General features: G+C 27.3%; 2 protein-coding genes across 2 annotated transcripts; one reads left to right on the top strand and one right to left on the bottom strand.

Annotated features, from left to right (window-relative positions):
* LOC111422046 (tubulin beta chain-like) lies at positions 1 to 1,690 on the top strand. The gene is made up of 2 exons (XM_023055252.2): positions 1 to 189; positions 239 to 1,690. The coding sequence occupies exons 1-2, from the start codon at positions 133 to 135 to the stop codon at positions 1,517 to 1,519; spliced, it is 1,338 nt and encodes a 445-aa protein (XP_022911020.1). The 5' UTR covers positions 1 to 132; the 3' UTR covers positions 1,520 to 1,690.
* A 17,578-nt stretch (positions 1,691 to 19,268) lies between these two features.
* On the bottom strand, positions 19,269 to 20,191 carry LOC111422655 (endoplasmic reticulum protein 29-like protein wbl). The gene has a single exon (XM_023055873.2). The coding sequence runs from the start codon at positions 20,105 to 20,107 to the stop codon at positions 19,379 to 19,381; it is 729 nt and encodes a 242-aa protein (XP_022911641.2). The 5' UTR covers positions 20,108 to 20,191; the 3' UTR covers positions 19,269 to 19,378.
* Positions 20,192 to 22,082: the final 1,891 nt, after the last annotated feature.

The following is a 22,082-nucleotide window of genomic DNA, read 5'->3' as shown; positions in this document are numbered from 1 at the left end:
ATCACAACACAAAGTTGGCGAGCGTAGCAACGAAATAAACAGTTGTTTAATTTATTATATTTATGACAACTTTTTTATCACCCAGCTTGTACCATCAAACCTTAACTAACTGAACCTGAATACTGCGTTAGGATGAGAGAAATCGTGCATATGCAAGCTGGCCAATGCGGAAATAACATTGGAGCTAAGGTATTTACTAAACCACATTTTTTCAAACACTCCCAACATTTCGTTTTAGTTCTGGGAGGTAATTTCCGACGAGCACGGTATTGACCCCACCGGAACTTACCATGGCGATTCCGATCTCCAATTGGAGCGCATTAACGTCTACTTTAACGAAGCGACCGGAGGCAAATATGTCCCTCGCGCGGTTTTGGTCGACTTAGAACCCGGAACGATGGATTCGGTACGATCCGGTCCATTCGGCCAAATTTTTAGGCCGGACAATTTCGTTTTTGGGCAAAGCGGCGCCGGAAATAACTGGGCGAAAGGACATTATACGGAAGGCGCCGAATTGGTCGATTCCGTTTTGGACGTTGTAAGGAAGGAAGCTGAGGGATGCGATTGCATGCAAGGTTTTCAATTAACGCACAGTTTAGGTGGTGGAACTGGTTCTGGTTTGGGAACGCTGTTAATTTCGAAAATTCGCGAAGAATATCCGGATAGAATTATGGCCACTTTTTCGATTGTGCCATCGCCGAAGGTATCGGATGTCGTGGTTGAGCCTTATAACGCTACGTTATCCGTACATCAACTGGTCGAAAACACGGATGAGTCTTTTTGTATCGATAATGAGGCTTTGTATGACATCTGTTTCCGTACTTTAAAATTGACGACTCCTACGTACGGGGATTTGAATCATTTGGTGTCGGCTACCTTGTCGGGGGTGACTACTTGCTTGAGATTTCCGGGGCAATTGAACTCCGATTTAAGAAAACTAGCCGTCAATATGATCCCGTTTCCTCGCCTTCACTTCTTCATCCCTGGATTTGCTCCATTAACATCGCGAGGAAGCCAACAATATCGCGCGTTAACCGTCCCTGAGTTAGTACTCCAAATGTTTGATGCCAAAAATATGATGGCTGCGTGCGATCCTCGTCATGGACGATACCTAACTGTTGCTGCCATTTTTCGGGGGAGAATGTCCACGAAGGAAGTTGACGAGCAGATGCTTAACATCCAAAATAAAAATAGCTCCTATTTCGTGGAGTGGATCCCCAATAACGTTAAAACGGCAGTTTGCGATATCCCCCCAAGAGGGTTAAAGATGTCTTCGACTTTCATTGGGAACTCGACTTGTATCCAAGAATTATTTAAACGCGTCTCCGAGCAATTTACGGCTATGTTTCGGAGGAAGGCTTTCCTTCATTGGTACACAGGCGAAGGAATGGACGAAATGGAATTTACAGAGGCTGAATCGAACATGAACGATTTAGTATCTGAGTATCAACAGTACCAAGACGCAACCGCCGAAGAAGAAGGGGAGGTTGACGAAGAGGAAGAAGGAGAGGAAGGATAAGATTATGTTTCGATCGAAGTTTAATCGCAAAATCACCCGTTTAAATCAACTATTTTTAGAGTGTACTATGTTATATTATTTTTCTTATTTAATCCTAACTTATATATTTATACAATATTGTTTAGTAACAAATAGTGAGTTTTAAATAAATTTTTAATAGTAAATCCATTATATACAGACTAATTCTTTCTCTTATATTAATCATGCTATCTAACACATTAAATATAACGTAATTGATATTTTCAGGAAAAAATTAGAAAAGAAATTGTCTAATTATAAATAATAAATAAAACGAAATTTTCAGAAAATCATAATGACTGTGTTTTTAAGAATTATGATATATGTATGTTAAATTGAAAATTGAAGGTTCTAGTTTATGATGTGATATCAAAATTATATTATCATATTATTGAATTATCGAGAAAAAAATTGTTAAAGAAGAAATTGTCAAATTTATGAATCTAAAATTATACGAAATTTTCAAAAAATCATGTCTGCGTTTTTAAGAATAATGATATGTATGTTAAATTGAAGCTTAAAGATTCTAGTTTATGATGTGATATAAAAATTATAAGATAATATTATTGAAATTTCCAGGAAAAAATTATTAACGAAGAAATTGTCTAATTATAAATAAAACTATATTTTCAAAAAATCATATCTGTGTTTTTAAGAATAATGATATGATATGTATGTTAAATTGAAACTTAAAGAGTGTACTTTATGATGTGATATAAAAACTATAAGATAATATTAGTGAAATTTCCAGGAAAAAGTTATTAAAGAAGAAATTGTTAAATAATTAATTCAAAGATAAAACGAATTTTTCAAAAAAACATATTGTGTGTGTTTTTAAGAATAAAGATATGATATGTATGTTAAATTGAAGCTTAATGATTCTAATATATGATATGATATAAAAACTATAAGATAATATTAGTGAAATTTCCAGGAAAAAGTTGTTAAAGAAGACATTGTTAAATAATAATTTCAAAGCTAAAACGACATTTTCAAAAAAACATATTGGGTGTGTTTTTAAGAATAATGATATGTATGATAAATTGAAGCTTAAAGATTCTAGTTTATGATGTGATATAAAAACAATTAGATAATATAATTAAGATTTCCAGGAAAAAATGGTTAAAAAAGAAATTGTTCAATTATAAATAAAAGGAAATTTTCAAAAAATCATATTGTCTGTGTTTTTAGGAATAATGATATGATATGTATGTTAAATTGAAGCTTAATGATTCTAGTTTATGATGTGATATAAAAACTATAAGATAATATTATTGAAATTTCCAGGAAAAGTTATTAAGGAAAAAAATTGTCAGATTATGAATTCAAAAATAATATGAAATTTTCAAAAAATTATATTGTCTGTGTTTTTAAGTATAATGATATGATATGTATGTTAAATTGATGCTTAAAGATTCTAGGTTATGATGTGGTATAAAAACTATAAAATAATATGATTGAAATTTCCAGGAAAAAATTATTAAAGAAGAGATTGTCAAATTATAAATAAAAAATAAAACGAAATTTCCAAAAAATCGTATTGTCTGTGATTTTAAGATTAATGATATGATATCTATGTTAAATGGAAGGTTAAAGGTTCTAGTTTATGATGTGATATAAAAACAATTAAATAATATATGTGAAATTTTCAGGAAAAAATTGTTAAAAAAGCATGTATCAACCACATATATCCCATTTTTAGGGAAATTGACTTTTTGACATTTTCGGATTCCTTATAGGTAGTTCTATCTTCCCTTCTGCAACAAAGCGACATAAATCCATGTTTTTATCTTGTTTGTATAGCAAGCACGATTTGTCAGTGCATAATGACTGTGTTTTTAAGAATTATGATATGTATGTTAAATTGAAGATTAAAGGTTCTAATTTCTGATGTGATATCAAAATTATATGATCATATTATTGAATTATCGAGAAAAAAATTGTTAAAGAAGAAATTGTCAAATTTATGAATCTAAAATAATTCGAAATTTTCAAAAAATCACACTGTTTACATTTTGAAGAATAATGGTATGATATGTATGTTAAATTGAAGCTTAAAAATTCTAATTTATGGTGTAATATAAAAAGTATAAGATAATATTATTGAAAATTTCAGGAAAAAGTTATTAAAAAAGAAATTGTCAAATTTATGAATCTAAAATTATACAAAATTTTCAAAAAATCATGTTGTCTGCGTTTTTAAGAATAATGATATGATATGTGTGTTAAATTGAAGCTTAAAGATTCTAGTTTATGATGTGATATAAAAATTATAAGATAATATTATTGAAATTTCCAGGAAAAAATTATTAACGAAGAAATTGTCTAATTATAAATAAAACAATATTTTCAAAAAATCATATCATCTGTGTTTTTAAGAATAATGATATGATATGTATGTTAAATTGAAACTTAAAGCTTCTAGTATATGATGTAATATAATAACTTTTAGATAATATTATTAAAATTTCCAGGAAAAAGTTGTTATAGAAGAAATTGTTAAATTATAAATCATAAATAATATAATATCTTTAAAAAATCATATCGGCCGTGTTTTTAAGAATTATGATATGATATGTATGTTAAATTGAAGTTTAAAGACTCTAGTTTATGATGTGATATAAAAAATATAAGATAATATTATTGAACTTTCCAAGAAAAAACTATTAAAGAAGAAATTGTTAAATTATGAATTCAAAAATAAATTGAAATTTTCAAAAAATCATATTGTCTGTGTTTTTAAGAATAATGATATATGTATGTTAAATTGAAATTTAAAACTTCTAGTATATGATGTCATATAAAAACTATATGATCACATTATTGAAATATTGAGGAAAAAATTGTTAAAGAAGAAATTGTCAAAATTATTAATCTAATCGATATGATATGTATGTTAAATTGAAGCTTAAAGGTTCTAGTTTATTATGTGATATAAAAATTATAAGATAATGATATTGACATTTCCAGGAAAATATGATTAAAGAAGAAATTGTCTAATTATGAATAAAACGATATTTTCAAAAAATCATATTATCTGTGTTTTTAAGAATAATGATATGATATGTAAGTTAAATTGAAACTTAAAACTTCTAGTATACAGGGTCATCCACGACGACCGTCCATTAGAACTTTACAGGGTTCTGGCCAATAAAAAAATTTGAAAATTCAAATTTAAGTATTATTAATTGCGTTCTCTTCGACTAAAATATTTTCGGATTTCTAGCACTTCCGGTTATATCGGAAGTCGCCACCTACTTTATTTTTTTAAATGGAACACCATATATATTTTTACATATTTGGATTTGTCTGTTTTCAAGGTTTATGAATAACTTTACTTTCTGCAATTTGATTCGGCCATTCTCGAGTTATTCGAATTTTTCTAGAAAAATCTACTCCAGCAGACATTTGTTCAAAAAATCAGAGAACACTCGATTTTTGGTATATCAATTTAGGATTCAGAACATGCGTAAGCAACATGACGGAGTATGTTTTGGTGCCGAGTACGGTTGTCTAGAACGTTTGGTCTCTTTACTACGGCACGTTAACTTTTCGAAATTTGGAAATACCATAACTCCATTTTTTTAAATGGCACCACCCATATTTTATTACTTAGTCGTCTTCGGTGTCTCATTTTACATCTTTTATATTCCATATGTCCTATACCTAACATTTATAGTTAGGGAGATAATTAGGGTTTTTTGAAAAATGCACACAAATATGGATATTTAACCTAGTGTGTCATGAATACCTAGTGCACACCTAGTGAATACCTAGTGAACCGGAAGTGTTAGATATCTGAAAATATTTTAGTCGAAGAGAACGCAATTGATAATACTTAAATCTGAATTTTCAAATTTTCATTTTGCCCAGAACCCTGTAAAGTTCTAATGGACGGTCGTTGTGGATGACCCTGTATATAAAACGATATTTTCAATCATATCATCTGTGTTTTTAAGAATAATGATAAGATATGTATGTTAAATTGAAACTTAAAACTTCTAGTATACGATGTAATATAAAAACTATTGGATAATATTATTAAAATTTCCAGGAAAAAGTTATTATAGAGGAAATTGTTAAATTATGAATCAAAAATATATTTTCAAAAAATCTTGTCGGCCGTGTTTTTAAAAATTATATGATATGTTTGTTAAATTGAACCTTAAAGATTCTAGTTTATAATGTGATATAAAAAGTATAAAATAATATTGAAATTTCCAGGAAAATGCTATTAAAGTAGAAATTGTCAAATTATGAATTCAAAAATAAATTGAAATTTTCAAAAAATCATACTGCCTGTGTTTTTAAGAATAACAATATAATATATATGTTAAATTGAAGCTTAAAGATTCTAGTTTATGACGTGATATCAAAATTATAATATCATGTTATTGTAGTATTGAAGAAAAAATTGTTAAAGAAGAAATTGTCAAATTTATGAATTTAAAATAATACGATATTTTCAAAAAACCACATTGTCTCCGTTTTTAAGAATAATGATATGATATGTATGTTAAATTGAAGCTTAAAGATTCTAGTTTATTATATGATATAAAAAGTATATGGTAATATTATTAAAATATTCAGGAAAAAATTATTATAGAAGAAACTGTCAAATTATAAATCAAAAATAATATAAAACTTTCTAAAAATCATATCGGCTGTGTTTTTAAGAATTATGATATGATATGTATGTTAAATTGATGCTTAAAGATTCTAGTTTGTGATGTGATATAGAAACTATAAGATAATGTTATTGAAATTTCCAGGAAAAAGCTATTAAAAAGGAAATAATTAAATTATGAGTTCAAAAATAAGTTGAAATTTTCAAAAAATCATATTGTCTGTGCTTTTAAGAATAAAAATATAATATGTGTATTAAATTGAAGCTTAAAGATTCTAATTTATGATGTGATCTCAAAATTATACGATCATATTATCAAAATATCGAAGAAAAAATTGTTAAAGAAGAAATTGTCAAATTTATGAATCTAAAATAATACGAAATTTTCAATAAATTGTATTGTCTATGTTTTTAAGAATAATGATATGATATGTATGTTAAATTGAAGCTGAATGGTTCTAGTTTGTGATGTGATATTAAAACTATGTGATTACATTACTCAAATATCGAGGAAAAAATTGTTAAAGAAGAGATTATCAAAATTATAAATCTAAAGTTATACGAAATTTTCAAAAAATCATGTTGTCTATGTTTTAAGAATAATGATATGACATGTATGTTAAATTGAAGCTTAAAGATTCTAGTTTATGATGTGATATAAGAATAATAAGATAATATTATTAAAATTTACAAGAAAAAATTATTTTAGGAGAAATTGTCAAATTATAAATCAAAAATAATATGATATTTTCTAAAAATCATATCGAACGTGTTTTTAAAAATTATGATATAATATGTATGTTAAATTAAAGCTTAAAGATTCTAGTTTATAATGTGATATAAAAACAATAAGATAATATTATTAAACCAGGAACAAATTATTATAGAAGAAATTGTCAAATTATAAATTAAAGATAATATAAAATTTTCAAAAAATCACATCGGCCGTGTTTTTAAGAATTATGATATGATAGGTATGTTAAATTGAATCTTAAAGATTCTAGTTTATGATGTGATATAAAAAGTACAAGATAATATTATTGAAATTTCCAAGAAAAAGCTATTAAAGAAGAAATTATCAAATTATGAATTTAAAAATAAATTGAAATTTTCAAAAAATCATATTGTCTGTGTTTTTAAGAATAATGATATGATATGTGTGTTAAATTGAAGCTTAAACATTCTAATTTATGATTTGATATCAAAATTGTATGATCATATTATTGAAATACCGAGGAAAAAATTGTTAAAGATGAAATTGTCAAATTTATGAATCTAAAATTATACGAAATTTTCAGAAAATCATGTTGTCTGAGTTTTTAAGAATAACGATATGATATGTATGTTAAATTGAAGCTTAAAGATTCTAGTTTATGATGTGATATAAAAAGTATAAGATAATATTATTGAAATTTCCAGGAAAAAGCTATTAAAGGAGAAATTTTTTTAATATTTTCACAATTTTGTATATTACTTCTTAAGTGAAATACACTGTATAAATAAAAACATAGAAATATCAATTCTTCCAATGACGTCACAGCAAGGTTTTTGCAGAGGGGATACGTTCATATATTATGCAGTTGGATAACCTTATACAGTATGTTTATTTATTGTTACTTGCAAGGAACTACGAAAAGGATACCATTTTCATCACTCATTATTGAGTTAGAACAGCATTTTATTTATTTACCTAGTACCACGTATTGGTAGCAGATATAAAACGAGTACTGTTGTTGCTATTAATGATCAGATTTCTGATATTTTGTAATTTTTTCTACCATAAGCTTGTTTTTACATCTACTCTTTGAATAAACCTCTTCATATTAAATAACAAAGCCATTTTCCTTCATTTTCTAAGGATAATAATCTTAAAACTAGCTAAGTTAGCTCCAAATTGCTTAAATTGTGAATTATATGAATTAAAATGTAAGTTATAAAGGGTTATTATAAAATGATAATAGAATCAAATATTAAAAATCATTTTATTTAATCCCAAAAATCTACAAACTAATTAAATTGCTATCTTCATTGTTGCTAATTTCGGGTTTAACGTTTTTTATTCAAACTTTTTTGTTTTTTAAGATAAGTGCGTCATGTTTGCACTCATTTTAAAGGTTTTTTTAATAAAGAATACATCATAAAAGAACACCATGAAATTGTCCATTTGTCTATTATATGATAACTAACTTCAGATTTAAAATGTCAACCTCAATTTTGACATATTTGTAATCTTCATTAAAAATCCTTTAAAATGAGTACAAACACGACATATTTATCTTCAATATTAATGAAGTTATGGTCAACTTCCGGTTAGAAATGTCAACGTCAGTGTTGACATATTTGTAATTGTCGTGAAAAATCCTTTAAAATGAGCCGAAACATGATACGTTTAATTCGAATATTAGTCGAGATATAAGCAACTTCCGGTTTGAAATGTCAATGTCATTTTGACAAATTCTAAATTTTTATAAAATGTCTTAAAATTTATCACAAAATAAAAATACAATAAAATAAAATTAAAAATTAAGGTTAGTATTAATATTTAATAATAAGTAAATTGCTATCTTCATTGTTGCTAACTTCGGGTTTAACGTTTTTTTTATTCAAACTTTTTTGTTTTTTGAGATATGTGCGTTATGTTTGGACGCATTTTAAAAGTTTTTTTAATAAAGAATATATCATAAAAGAACACCATGAAGTTGTCCATTTGTCTGTTATATGATAACTAACTTCAGATTTAAAATGTCAACCTCAATTTTGACATATTTGTAATCTTCATTAAAAATCCTTTAAAATGAGTACAAACACGACATATTTATCTTCAATATTAATGAAGTTATGGTCAACTTCCGGTTAGAAATGTCACCGTCAATGTTGACATATTTGTAATTGTCGTGAAAAATCCTTTAAAATAAGCCCAAACATGATACGTTTAATTCGAATATTAAGTCGATTAAGTCGAGATATAAACAACTTCCGGTTTGAAATGTCAATGTCATTTTGACAAATTCTTAATTTTTATAAAATGTCTTAAAATTAATCACGAAAACAATAAAAAAATTAAAAATTAAGGTTGGTATTAACATTTAATAATTAAATTGCTATCTTCATTGCTGCTAACTTCGGGTTTAACGTTTTTTATTCAATTTTTTTTGTTTTTTGATATAAATGCGTCATCTTTGGACTCATTTTAAAGGTTTTTTAATGAAGATGACAAATATGTCAAAATTGACGTTGACGTTTTAAACCGGAAGTGATTGTATTTCCATTAATATTAAAGTTAAATATGTCGAGTTTGGACTCATTTTAAAGGATTTTTTATGAAGTTGACAAATATGTCAAAATTAAAAGTTGAAATTTCGAACTTTTTGGTTTTTTGAGATAAATGCGTCAAGTTTGGACTCACTTTAAAGGTTATTTTATGAAGATTACGAATATAATAATAAAATTAAGGTTGACATTGACAACTGAAAGTTTTTTTCACGACTAAACCCGACTGTTTCTAGTTCTAGGTATTCTTTGTGTTAGTTCTAGTTCTAGGTCTAGTGTCAGTTCTAGTTTTAATTGTTATTTAACCCTAAATTCTTGTACATTTTAATTGATTTAAAAAAATTTTTTTTTGATTTAATCCACTTACCTTGCTTATAATTTCATCCATTTGAGTTCAACCCAACCCATTTTGAGTTAAATACAATCTTTAAATCCAATTAATTATGTGTTTTTAATAAAAAACTTCAATTCAACGTCAATTTTGACAAGCAACTGCAATATTTGTAATCTTCATTAAAAATCCTTTAAAATGAGTACAAACACGACATATTTATCCTCAATATTAATGAAGTTATGGTCAACTTCCGGTTAGAAGTGTCAACGTCAATGTTGATATATTTGTAATTGTCGTGAAAAATCCTTTAAAATGAGCCCAAACATGATACGTTTAATTCCAATATTAGTCGAGATATAAGCAACTTCCGGTTTGAAATGTCAATGTCATTTTGACAAATTCTTAATTTTTATAAAATGTCTTAAAATTTATCACAAAAACAAAAATACAATAAAAAAAAATAAAAATTAAGGTTGGTATTAATATTTAATAATTAAATTGCCATCTTCATTGTTGCTAACTTCAGGTTTAACGTTTTTTTATTCAAATTTTTTTGTTTTTTGAGATAAGTGCGTCGTGTTTGGACTCATTTTAAAGGTTTTTTAATGAAGATGACAAATATATCAAAATTGACGTTGACGTTTTAAACCGGAAGTGATTGTATTTCCACTAATATTAAAGTTAAATATGTCGAGTTTGGACTCATTTTAAAGGATTTTTTATGAAGTTGACAAATATGTCAAAATTAAAAGTTGAAATTTCGAACTTTTTGATTTTTTGAGATAAATGCGTAAAGTTTGGACTCACTTTAAAGGTTATTTTATGAAGATTACGAATATAATAATAAAATTAAGGTTGACATTGACAACTGAAAGCTTTTTTCACGACTAAACCCGACTGTTTCTAGTTCTAGGTATTCTTTGTGTTAGTTCTAATTCTAGGTCTAGTGCCAGTTCTAGTTTTAATTGTTATTTAACCCTAAATTCTTGTACATTTTAATTGATTTAAAAAAAATTTTTTTTTGATTTAATCCACTTACCTTGCTTATAATTTCATCCATTTACCCATTTTGAGTTAAACACAACCTTTAAATCCAATTAATTATGTGTTTTTAATAAAAAAACTTCAATTCAACGTCAATTTTGACAAGCAACTGCAATATTTGGATCTTAATCACCATGGTAACCGAGTCATGTTGGATAACCTTAAAATAATAAAATTTTAACCGTTAATATTTCGCTTTATATTTTAATATTTTTTTATTTTATATCTTTGTTTTAAATTACTTCTTAAGTGAAATACACTGTATAAATAAAAATATAGAAATGTCAATTCTTCCAATGACGTCACAGGGGATACGTTCATATATTACGGAGTTGGATAACCTTATATAGTATGTTTATTTATTGTTACTTGCAAGGAACTACGAAAAGGATACCATTTTCATCACTCATTATTGAGTTAGAACAGCATTTTATTTATTTAATTAGTACCATGTATTAGTAGCAAAGATAAAACAAGTACTGCTGTTGCTATTAATGATCAGATTTCTGATATTTTGTAATTTTTGCTACCATAAGCTTATTTTTACATCTCCTCTTTGAATAAACCTCTTCATATTAAATAACAAAGCCATTTTCCTTCATTTTCTAAGGATAATAATCTTAAAACTAGCTAAGTTAGCTCCAAATTGCTTAAATTGTGAATTATATGAATTAAAATATAGGTTATAAAGAGTTATTATAAAATGATAATATAATCAAATATTAAAAATCATTTTATTTAATCCCAAAAATCTACACACTAATTAAATTGCTATCTTCATTGTTGCTAACTTCAGGTTTAACGTTTTATATTCAAACTTTTTTGTTTTTCGAGATAAGTGCGTCATGTTTGCACTCATTTTAAAGGTTTTTTTAATAAAGAATACATCATAAAAGAACACCATGAAGTTGTCCTTTTGTCTATTATATGATAACTAACTTCAGATTTAAAATGTCAACCTCAATTTTAACATATTTGTAATTTTCATTAAAAATCCTCAATATTAATGAAGTTATGGTCAACTTCCGGTTAGAAATGTCAACGTCAATGTTGACATATTTCTAATTGGCGTGAAAAATCCTTTAAAATGAGCCGAAACATGATACGTTTAATTCTAATATTAGTCGAGATATAAGCATCTTCCGGTTTGAAATGTCAATGTCATTTTGACAAATTCTTAATTTTTATAAAATGTCTTAAAATTTATCACTAAAACAAAAATACAATAAAGAAAAATTAAAAATTAAGGTTGGTATTAATATTTAATAATTAAATTGCTATCTTCATTGTAACTAACTTCAGGTTTAACGTTTTTTTATTCAAACTTTTTTGTTTTTTGAGATAAGTGCGTCATGTTTGGACCCATTTTAAAGGTTTTTTTAATAAAGAATACATCATAAAAGAACACCATGAAGTTGTCCATTTGTCTATTATATGATAAGTAACTTCAGATTTAAAATGTCAACCTCAATTTTGACATATTTGTAATCTTCATTAAAAATCCTTTAAAATGAGTACAAACACGACATACTTATCCTCAATATTAATGAAGTTACGGTCAACTTCCGGTTAGAAATGTCAACGTCAATGTTGACATATTTGTAATTGTCGTGAAAAATCCTTTAAAATGAGCCCAAACATGATACATTTAATTCGAATATTAGTCGAGATATAAACAACTTCCGGTTTGAAATGTCAATGTCATTTTGACAAATTCTTAATTTTTATAAAATGTCTTAAAATTTATCACTAAAACAAAAATACAATAAAATAAAATTAAAAATTAAGGTTGGTATTAATATTTAATAATTAAATTGCCATCTTCATTGTTGCTAACTTCAGGTTTAACGTTTTCTTATTCAAACTTTTTTGTTTTTTGAGATAAGTGCGTTATGTTTGGAGTCATTTTAAAGGTTTTTTTTAATGAAGAATACATCATAAAAGAACACCATGAAGTTGCCCATTTGTCTATTATATGATAACTAACTTCAGATTTAAAATGTCAACCTCAATTTTGACATATTTGTAATCTTCATTAAAAATCCTTTAAAATGAGTACAAACACGACATATTTATCTTCAATATTAATGAAGTTATGGTCAACTTCCGGTTAGAAGTGTCAACGTCAATGTTGACATATTTGTAATTGTCGTGAAAAATTCTTTAAAATGAGCCTAAACATGATACGTTTAATTCCAATATTAGTCGAGATATAAGCGACTTCCGGTTTGAAATATCAATGTCATTTTGACAAATTCTTAATTTTTATAAAATGTCTTAAAATTTATCACTAAAACAAAAATGCAATAAAAAAAAATTAAAAATTAAGGTTGGTATTAATATTTAATAATTAAATTGCTATCTTCATTGTTGCTAACTTCGGGTTTAACGTTTTTTTATTCAAACTTTTTTGTTTTTTGAGATAAGTGCGTCGTGTTTGGACTCATTTTAAAGGTTTTTTAATGAAGATGACAAATATATCAAAATTGACGTTGACGTTTTAAACCGGAAGTGATTGTATTTCCACTAATATTAAAGTTAAATATGTCGAGTTTGGACTCATTTTAAAGGACTTTTTAAGAAGTTGACAAATATGCCAAAATTAAAATTTGAAATTTCGAACTTTTTGGTTTTTTGAGATAAATGCGTCAAGTTTGGACTCACTTTAGAGGTTATTTTATGAAGATTACGAATATAATAATAAAATTAAGGTTGACATTGACAACTGAAAGCTTTTTTCACGACTAAACCCGACTGTTTCTAGTTCTAGGTATTCTTTGTGTTAGTTCTAGTTCTAGGTCTAGTGCCAGTTCTAGTTTTAATTGTTATTTAACCCTAAATTCTTGTACATTTTAAGTGATTTAAAAAAATTTTTTTTGATTTAATCCACTTACCTTGCTTATAATTTCATCCATTTGAGTTCAACCCAACCCATTTTGAGTTAAATACAATCTTTAAATCCAATTAATTATGTGTTTTTAATAAAAAAAACTTCAATTCAACGTCAATTTTCACAAGCAACTGCAATATTTGTAATCTTCATTAAAAATCCTTTAAAATGAGTACAAACACGACATATTTATCCTCAATATTAATGAAGTTATGGTCAACTTCCGGTTAGAAGTGTCAACGTCAATGTTGATATATTTGTAATTGTCGTGAAAAATCCTTTAAAATGAGCCCAAACATGATACGTTTAATTCCAATATTAGTCGAGATATAAGCAACTTCCGGTTTGAAATGTCAATGTCATTTTGACAAATTCTTAATTTTTATAAAATGTCTTAAAATTTATCACTAAAACAAAAATACAATAAAATAAAATTAAAAATTAAGGTTGATATTAATATTTAATAATTAATTGCCATCTTCATTGTTGCTAACTTCGGGTTTAACGTTTTTTTATTCAAACTTTTTTGTTTTTTGAGATAAGTGCGTCATCTTTGGACTCATTTTAAAGGTTTTTTAATGAAGATGACAAATATGTCAAAATTGACGTTGACGTTTTAAACCGGAAGTGATTGTATTTCCATTAATATTAAAGTTAAATATGTCGAGTTTGGACTCATTTTAAAGGATTTTTTATGAAGTTCACAAATATGTCAAAATTAAAAGTTGAAATTTCGAACTTTTTGGTTTTTTGAGATAAATGCGTCAAGTTTGGACTCACTTTAAAGGTTATTTTATGAAGATTACGAATATAATAATAAAATTAAGGTTGACATTGACAACTGAAAGTTTTTTTCACGACTAAACCCGACTGTTTCTAGTTCTAAGTCTAGTGTCAGTTCTAGTTTTAATTGTTATTTAACCCTAAATTCTTGTACATTTTAATTGATTTAAAAAAATTTTTTTTTGATTTAATCCACTTACCTTGCTTATAATTTCATCCATTTGAGTTCAATCCAACCCATTTTGAGTTAAATACAATCTTTAAATCCAATTAATTATGTGTTTTTAATAAAAAAACTTCAATTCAACGTCAATTTTGACAAGCAACTGCAATATTTGTAATCTTCATTAAAAATCCTTTAAAATGAGTACAAACACGACATATTTATCCTCAATATTAATGAAGTTATGGTCAACTTCCGGTTAGAAATGTCAACGTCAATGTTGACATATTTGTAATTGTCGTGAAAAATCCTTTAAAATGAGCCCAAACATGATACGTTTAATTCGAATATTAGTCGAGATGTAAACAACTTCCGGTTTGAAATGTCAATGTCATTTTAACAAATTCTAAGTTTTTATAAAATGTCTTAAAATTTAACACAAAAACAAAAATACAATAAAAAAAAATTAAAAATTAAGGTGGGTATTAATATTTAATAATTAAATTGCTATCTTCATTGTTGCTAACTTCGGGTTTAACGTTTTTTTATTCAAACTTTTTTGCTTTTTGAGATAAGTCCGTTATGTTTGGACTCATTTTAAAGGTTTTTTTAATAAACAATACATCATAAAAGAACACCATGAAGTCCATTTGTCTATTATATGATAACTAACTTCAGATTTAAAATGTCAACCTCAATTTTGACATATTTGTAATCTTCATTAAAAATCCTTTAAAATGAGTACAAACACGACATATTTATCCTCAATATTAATGAAGTTGTGGTGAACTTCCGGTTAGAAATGTCAACGTCAATGTTGACATATTTGTAATTGTCGTGAAAAATCCTTTAAAATGAGCCGAAACATGATACGTTTAATTCCAATATTAGTCGAGAAATAAGCAACTTCCGGTTTGAAATGTCAATGTTATTTTGACAAATTCTTAATTTTTATAAAATGTCTTAAAATGTATCACTAAAACAAAAATGCAATAAAAAAAATTAAAAATTAAGGTTGGTATTAATATTTAATAATTAAATTGCTATCTTCATTGTTGCTAACTTTGGGATTAACGTTTTTTTATTCAAACTTTTTTGTTTTTTGAGATAAGTGCGTCATGTTTGCACTCATTTTAAAGGTTTTTTTAATAAAGAATACATCATAAAAGAACACCATGAAATTGTCCATTTGTCTATTATATGATAACTAACTTCAGATTTAAAATGTCAACCTCAATTTTGACATATTTGTAATCTTCATTAAAAATCCTTTAAAATGAGTACAAACACGACATATTTATCTCCAATATTAATAAAGTTATGGTCAACTTCCGGTTAGAAATGTCAACGTCAATGTTGAAATATTTGTAATTGTCGTGAAAAATCCTTTAAAATGAGCCCAAACATGATACGTTTAATTCCAATATTAGTCGAGATATAAGCGACTTCCGGTTTGAAATATCAATGTCATTTTGACAAATTCTTAATTTTTATAAAATGTCTTAAAATTTGTCACTAAAATAAAAATACAATAAAAAAAATTAAAAATTAAGGTTGGTATTAACATTTAATAATTAAATTGCTATCTTCATTGCTGCTAACTTCGGGTTTAACGTTTTTTATTCTAACTTTGTTGTTTTTTGAGATAAATGCGTCGTGTTTGGACTAATTTTAAAGGTTTTTTTAATAAAGAATACATAATGAAAGAACACCATGAAGTTGTCCATTTGTCTATTATATGATAACTAACTTCAGATTTAAAATGTCAACCTCAATTTTGACATATTTGTAATCTTCATTAAAAATCCTTTAAAATGAGTACAAACACGACATATTTATCTTCAATATTAATGAAGTTATGGTCAACTTCCGGTTAGAAATGTCAACGTTAATGTTGACATATTTGTAATTGTCGTGAAAAATCCTTTAAAATGAGCCCAAACATGATCCGTTTAATTCCAATATTAATCGAGATATAAACAACTTCCGGTTTCAAATGTCATTTTGACAAATTCTTAATTTTTAGAAAATGTCTTAAAATTTATCACTAAAACAAAAATACAATAAAAAAAAATTAAAAATTAAGGTTGGTATTAATATTTAATAATTAAATTGCCATCTTCATTGTTGCTAACTTCCGGTTTAACGTTTTTTTATTCAAACTTTTTTGTTTTTTGAGATAAGTGCCTCGTGTTTGGACTCATTTTAAAGGTTTTTTTAACAAAGAATACATCATAAAAGAAAACCATGAAGTTGTCCATTTGTCTATTATATGATAACCAGAGCCCGGACAGTTTAGGAAAAGTGCGCCCCTCTACACGAAACGAATTCCATGACAACGACGTAAGTACGTTGTTGTCGCTTTTGACATCTTTTAAGTTACTCTTCAAAATTGAAGTTCGAAAAGGGATGAGCGTACCTTAGCGAAGAACTTGCAGTGCAACATTAATTAATGAATTAATAAAAATAATATAAAAATACGCACTGAATTATTCATTTTTGGTTTTATTAAATTTATAATTAATAAATTAATTTATAATTAAATTTATTTCGTGACATAAGGTATGACGTATCCGACAACTTCGCACGCTTCGATTGAATATTGAGACTGGAGTGGGAGGCGTTTTAGGATAATTTTCCTAAACTGTCCGGGCTCTGATGATAACTAACTTAAGATTTAAAATGTCAACCTCAATTTTGACATATTTGTAATCTTCATTAAAAATCCTTTAAAATGAGTACAAACACGACATATTTATCTTCAATATTAATGAAGTTATGGTCAACTTCCGGTTAGAAGTGTCAACGTCAATGTTGACATATTTGTAATTGTCGTGAAAAATTCTTTAAAATGAGCCTAAACATGATACGTTTAATTCCAATATTAGTCGAGATATAAGCGACTTCCGGTTTGAAATATCAATGTCATTTTGACAAATTCTTAATTTTTATAAAATGTCTTAAAATTTATCACTAAAACAAAAATGCAATAAAAAAAAATTAAAAATTAAGGTTGGTATTAATATTTAATAATTAAATTGCTATCTTCATTGTTGCTAACTTCGGGTTTAACGTTTTTTATTCAAACTTTTTTGTTTTTTGAGATAAGTGCGTCATCTTTGGACTCATTTTAAAGGTTTTTTAATGAAGATGGCAAATATGTCAAAATTGACGTTGACGTTTCAAACCGGAAGTGATTGTATTTGTATTAATATTAAAGTTAAATATGTCGAGTTTGGACTCATTTTAAAGGACATTTTATGAAGTTGACAAATATGTCAAAATTAAAAGTTGAAAGTTCGAACTTTTTGGTTTTTTGAGATAAATGCGTCAAGTTTGGACTCACTTTAAAGGTTATTTTATGAAGATTACGAATATAATAATAAAATTAAGGTTGACATTGACAACTGAAAGCTTTTTCTGTGTTTTTGTCTAAGACGCCAGGTTAAACCTAAAACTTTCTAGTTCTAGTGTTAGTTCTAGGTTTAATTGTTATTTAACCCTAAATTCTTGTAGATTTTAATTGATTTAAAAATTTTTTTTTGATTTAATCCACTTACCTTGCTTATAATTTCATCCATTTACCCATTTTGAGTTAAAAACAAACCTTTAAATCCAATTAATTATGAGTTTTTAATAAAAAAAACTTCAATTCAACGTCAATTTTGACAAGCAACTGTAATATTTGGATCTTAATCACCATGGTAACCGAGTCAAGTTGGATAACCTAAAAATAATAAAATTTTAACCGTTAATATTTCGCTTTATATTTTAATAGTTTTTTATTTTATATCTTTTTTTATATTTTTGTATATTACTTCTTAAGTGAAATACACTGTATAAATAAAAACATAGAAATGACAGTTCTTCCAATGACGTCACAGCAAGGCTTTTGCGGGGGGATACGTTCATATATTATGGAGTTGGATAACCTTATACAGTATGTTTATTTATTGTTACTTGCTAGGAACTATGAAAAGGATCAAGGACAGTAGAATCTAACAGGACTGCTACATCCATTGTATTTTTGTAGTCCACTACGGGTTGGTTGCCCGCACTCTACGTCACACTATTTGCCACGCCTGGTAACTCTCTGTGTTTTTAGAGGTTATATGATAGACATTAATACGTCTAAAAACATAAAACTTCAAAAATATAATGAATACGTCTAGGATATAACCTCTAATAATACACAGCAAACATAGACCATAACAACAGCTGGGCGTGGAAAATGGTATGACGTAGTGTGCGGGCAGGTTGTCACAACAATGGATGTAGCAGTCCTGTTAGATTCTACTATCCTTGGAAAAGGATACCATTTTCATCACTCATTATTGAGTTAGAACAGCATTTTATTTATTTAACTAGTACCACATATTGGTAGCAAAGATAAAACAAGTACTGCTGTTGCTATTAATGATCAGATTTCTGATATTTTGTAATTTTTGCTACCATAAGCTTGTTTTTACATCTCCTCTTTGAATAAACCTCTTCATATTAAATAACAAAGCCATTTTCTAAGGATAATAATCTTAAAACTAGCTAAGTTAGCTCCAAATTGTGAATTATATGAACTAAAATATAAGTTATAAAGGGTTATTATAAAATGATAATATAATCAAATATTAAAAATCATTTTATTTAATCCCAAAAAACTACACACAACAAAAAAACTTAAACAGAATAAAAAGGAACATCAAAATTGGAATGTGTCAAAGAAGTTTTAACCTCTAAAGTTCATCTTTAGCTAATTTAAACGAATGCAAAACGTTTAATCTCTCCCCCAACTCCTCTTTCTTCTTACTATTAATCTTCCCTTCCTTAATAATCTTATTTAACCTCAACTGTTCTTGTTGAACGAACCCAACTCCATTATCAATAACCTTCTTCATAAATTGCAAATAAATCTTTGCAGAAACCTTTTCTTTCCCCACAACACTTTCGGCTACCTCTAAAACTTGATTATATTTATTATTTTTATCTTGGCTCAACATAAATTCTTTGGCTAATTTATCAAAAGTTTCCACACAACCGGATAACCCCAAATACAAATTTGTGTTATCTCGTACGAAATCCCTGAAATTCTCCACGGTGAATTCGTTAATAAACGGGATCGGTTCTTCGTTTAAATCACCCAAAAACAACTTAACTTTGGGGAGATCCTCCTTGGTGTTGATCCCGTACGTTTTGGCCAATTCAAAATTTGATTTATCTCCATAATCTTTTACTCCCACTTCCCCAACGATTAATTCCTTTACTTTTGTTACTTCATCGGCGAATTTCACGAATTCATCGTGCTTATCTCCGTAGGGATAAGCAATATCGAATTTGATTAGAGATGCTTTAAATTTGGGAATGATTTTGTCGATGTTGTATTCGTCGATTGATAAGCAACCTTTGCAGGCTTTCGATGAGTGTATTTCGAGTAATATTAATAATAAATATGGGAGGATACTCATTTTTGTGGTTGCTTCCGATGTTTTTTGGGTTAATTTGACGGTTTTGAAAGGTTAAGTGACAGGTAAACAAAACTTGGCAGGTTATGATTGGTTGTTGAGGTTAAAACTTTAATTTAAAGCTTTAATTCTATTTCAATTTGGTGAATCATCTAAAATGTAATTGTGCATTAAATAATTATTAATTAAATAAAAAAGATTGTTTTAAAATTGGTGCTTTTTGTTGAAATTGAATCGATATGACGTGTCGCCCTCTAGTGTTCAATAGCGCAAGGTCATGCTAATTAAGGTAGTTTTCTTTAATGTTATTGCATCAACTGCTAAGATCTGGAGAGGATCTTTTGTATTTCAAAAACTAAGTATTTAATAAAAAAAAAACACCTTGTCTTTATAGACATTTAATGAAATATACAAGAATACGCAAGAAAAACGATAATCGCCTACTTCTTGTATATTTTTCTCCATTTCGCTTGTCAAAAAAGTTGCTAAATGTTTAGATTTTATGTGTATGTTTTATAAAAAATCGGCAATGGGTAGTTACAACATAATTGGAGATCGAATCGTTTCTACAATTCGATGTAATTATAATCATATCGAACAAGCTAGCAATTCATCAATTTCTGCATTTTCTTTGACCAACACGAGACTAACATTGCGACGTGCTTCCATATCGTTATTTGTACTGCAATCTTCATCACTCTCAACTTTTTTTGAATTTGTATTTTAGCTTTACTAGCTGGTACTTATGATAAATGTGGGGCTTGTTTTATGTCTTACAAAGTTCGAGTTGGAGAGAAAAGATTGCATTGGTTTTTTCTTGGACGGATTTAAGTTGAAATCCCCTACTATTATGGTACTATTCATAAAGGGTTGCTTTTGTGAAAATGTCATTCTTTATGTTAACAGCTGGTTTAGCAAGTATCAGTGATCCACCTCTTGTATTGTCTATTTTGTGTCCGTTCTATGTCTTTCTGTTGGATATAATTATAGATTAAAGTCTCTTTGTTATTAAAAGTACATATATTACTATGTATGTGTCTGTATTTCGTTGTGTGTTTTGAATATCGGAAAAGAGAGTTCTCGGCGTACCTGTTTTCATTAATTGTTCTCGTCTTGTCTTTCTCAGCGTTGTTTTTGCGTCCATTTTCATTCGGGTCGTGTTAGAATTTTTAGGGCGTCCACGTTTTCTGGTACCCCTATCATTTTCTCCCTGGCTTCCGGAATATAGCGACTTCTCCGTATCACCAATTTTTAATTAATGATTTAAGTAATTTAGTTAACTGTAAGTACACTTTCAATAAACTGGTTTTCGAGCGGCTTAGTTGTAATCAATTTTTGATTAAGAAGTGTAAATCACCGAAATGTCAAAGATTGGTGATTTTTGCAACCACATGGATCGCAACTCTGAAACTAAAGACGATGGAGAGAAATGTTTTGCATATAAATTGTTTATAATGAACCCAACTAACATAAAACATAACCAGATTCAGCTTACTTATAATCAATTTTTGATTAAGACGTGTAAATCACCAAAATGTCAAATATTATTGATTTTCGCAATTAAATCGATCGTAACTCATAAACTAAAGGCGAAGGAGGGAAATGTTTCACATATAAATTGTTTGTAATGAACCAAGCTAACATAAAATATCACCAGATCTACCTTGGTTATAATCAATTTTTGATTAAGAAGTGTAAATCACTGAAATGTCAAATATTAATGATTTTCGCAACTAGATCGATCGTAACTCAGAAGCTAAAAACGATGGAGACAAATGTTTTGCAGGTAAATTGTTAATAATGAACCAAGCTAACATAATAGATAACCAGACCCAGCTTAGTTGTAATCAATTTTTGATTAAGAATTGTAAATCACCGAAATGTCAAAGATTGGTGATTTTTGTAACTAAATGGATCGCAACTCTGAAACTAACGGCGATGGAGAGAAATGTTTTGCATATAAATTGTTTATAATGAA

The sequence above is a fragment of the Onthophagus taurus genome, unplaced genomic scaffold (genome assembly GCF_036711975.1).
Source record: "Onthophagus taurus isolate NC unplaced genomic scaffold, IU_Otau_3.0 ScKx7SY_15, whole genome shotgun sequence".
Lineage (NCBI taxonomy): Eukaryota > Metazoa > Arthropoda > Insecta > Coleoptera > Scarabaeidae > Onthophagus > Onthophagus taurus.
The sequence above is the reverse complement of the archived record's forward strand: the minus strand, read 5'-3'. Positions and strand labels throughout refer to the sequence as shown.

Bases quoted from the DNA above. Each gene is read 5' to 3' on its own strand.
- LOC111422046 (XM_023055252.2), top strand. From the start codon at position 133: ATGAGAGAAATCGTGCATATGCAAGCTGGCCAATGCGGAAATAACATT. The intron at 190-238 runs GTATTTACTAAA...ATTTCGTTTTAG, and splicing joins GAAATAACATTGGAGCTAAG to TTCTGGGAGGTAATTTCCGA.
- LOC111422655 (XM_023055873.2), bottom strand. From the start codon at position 20,107: ATGAGTATCCTCCCATATTTATTATTAATATTACTCGAAATACACTCA.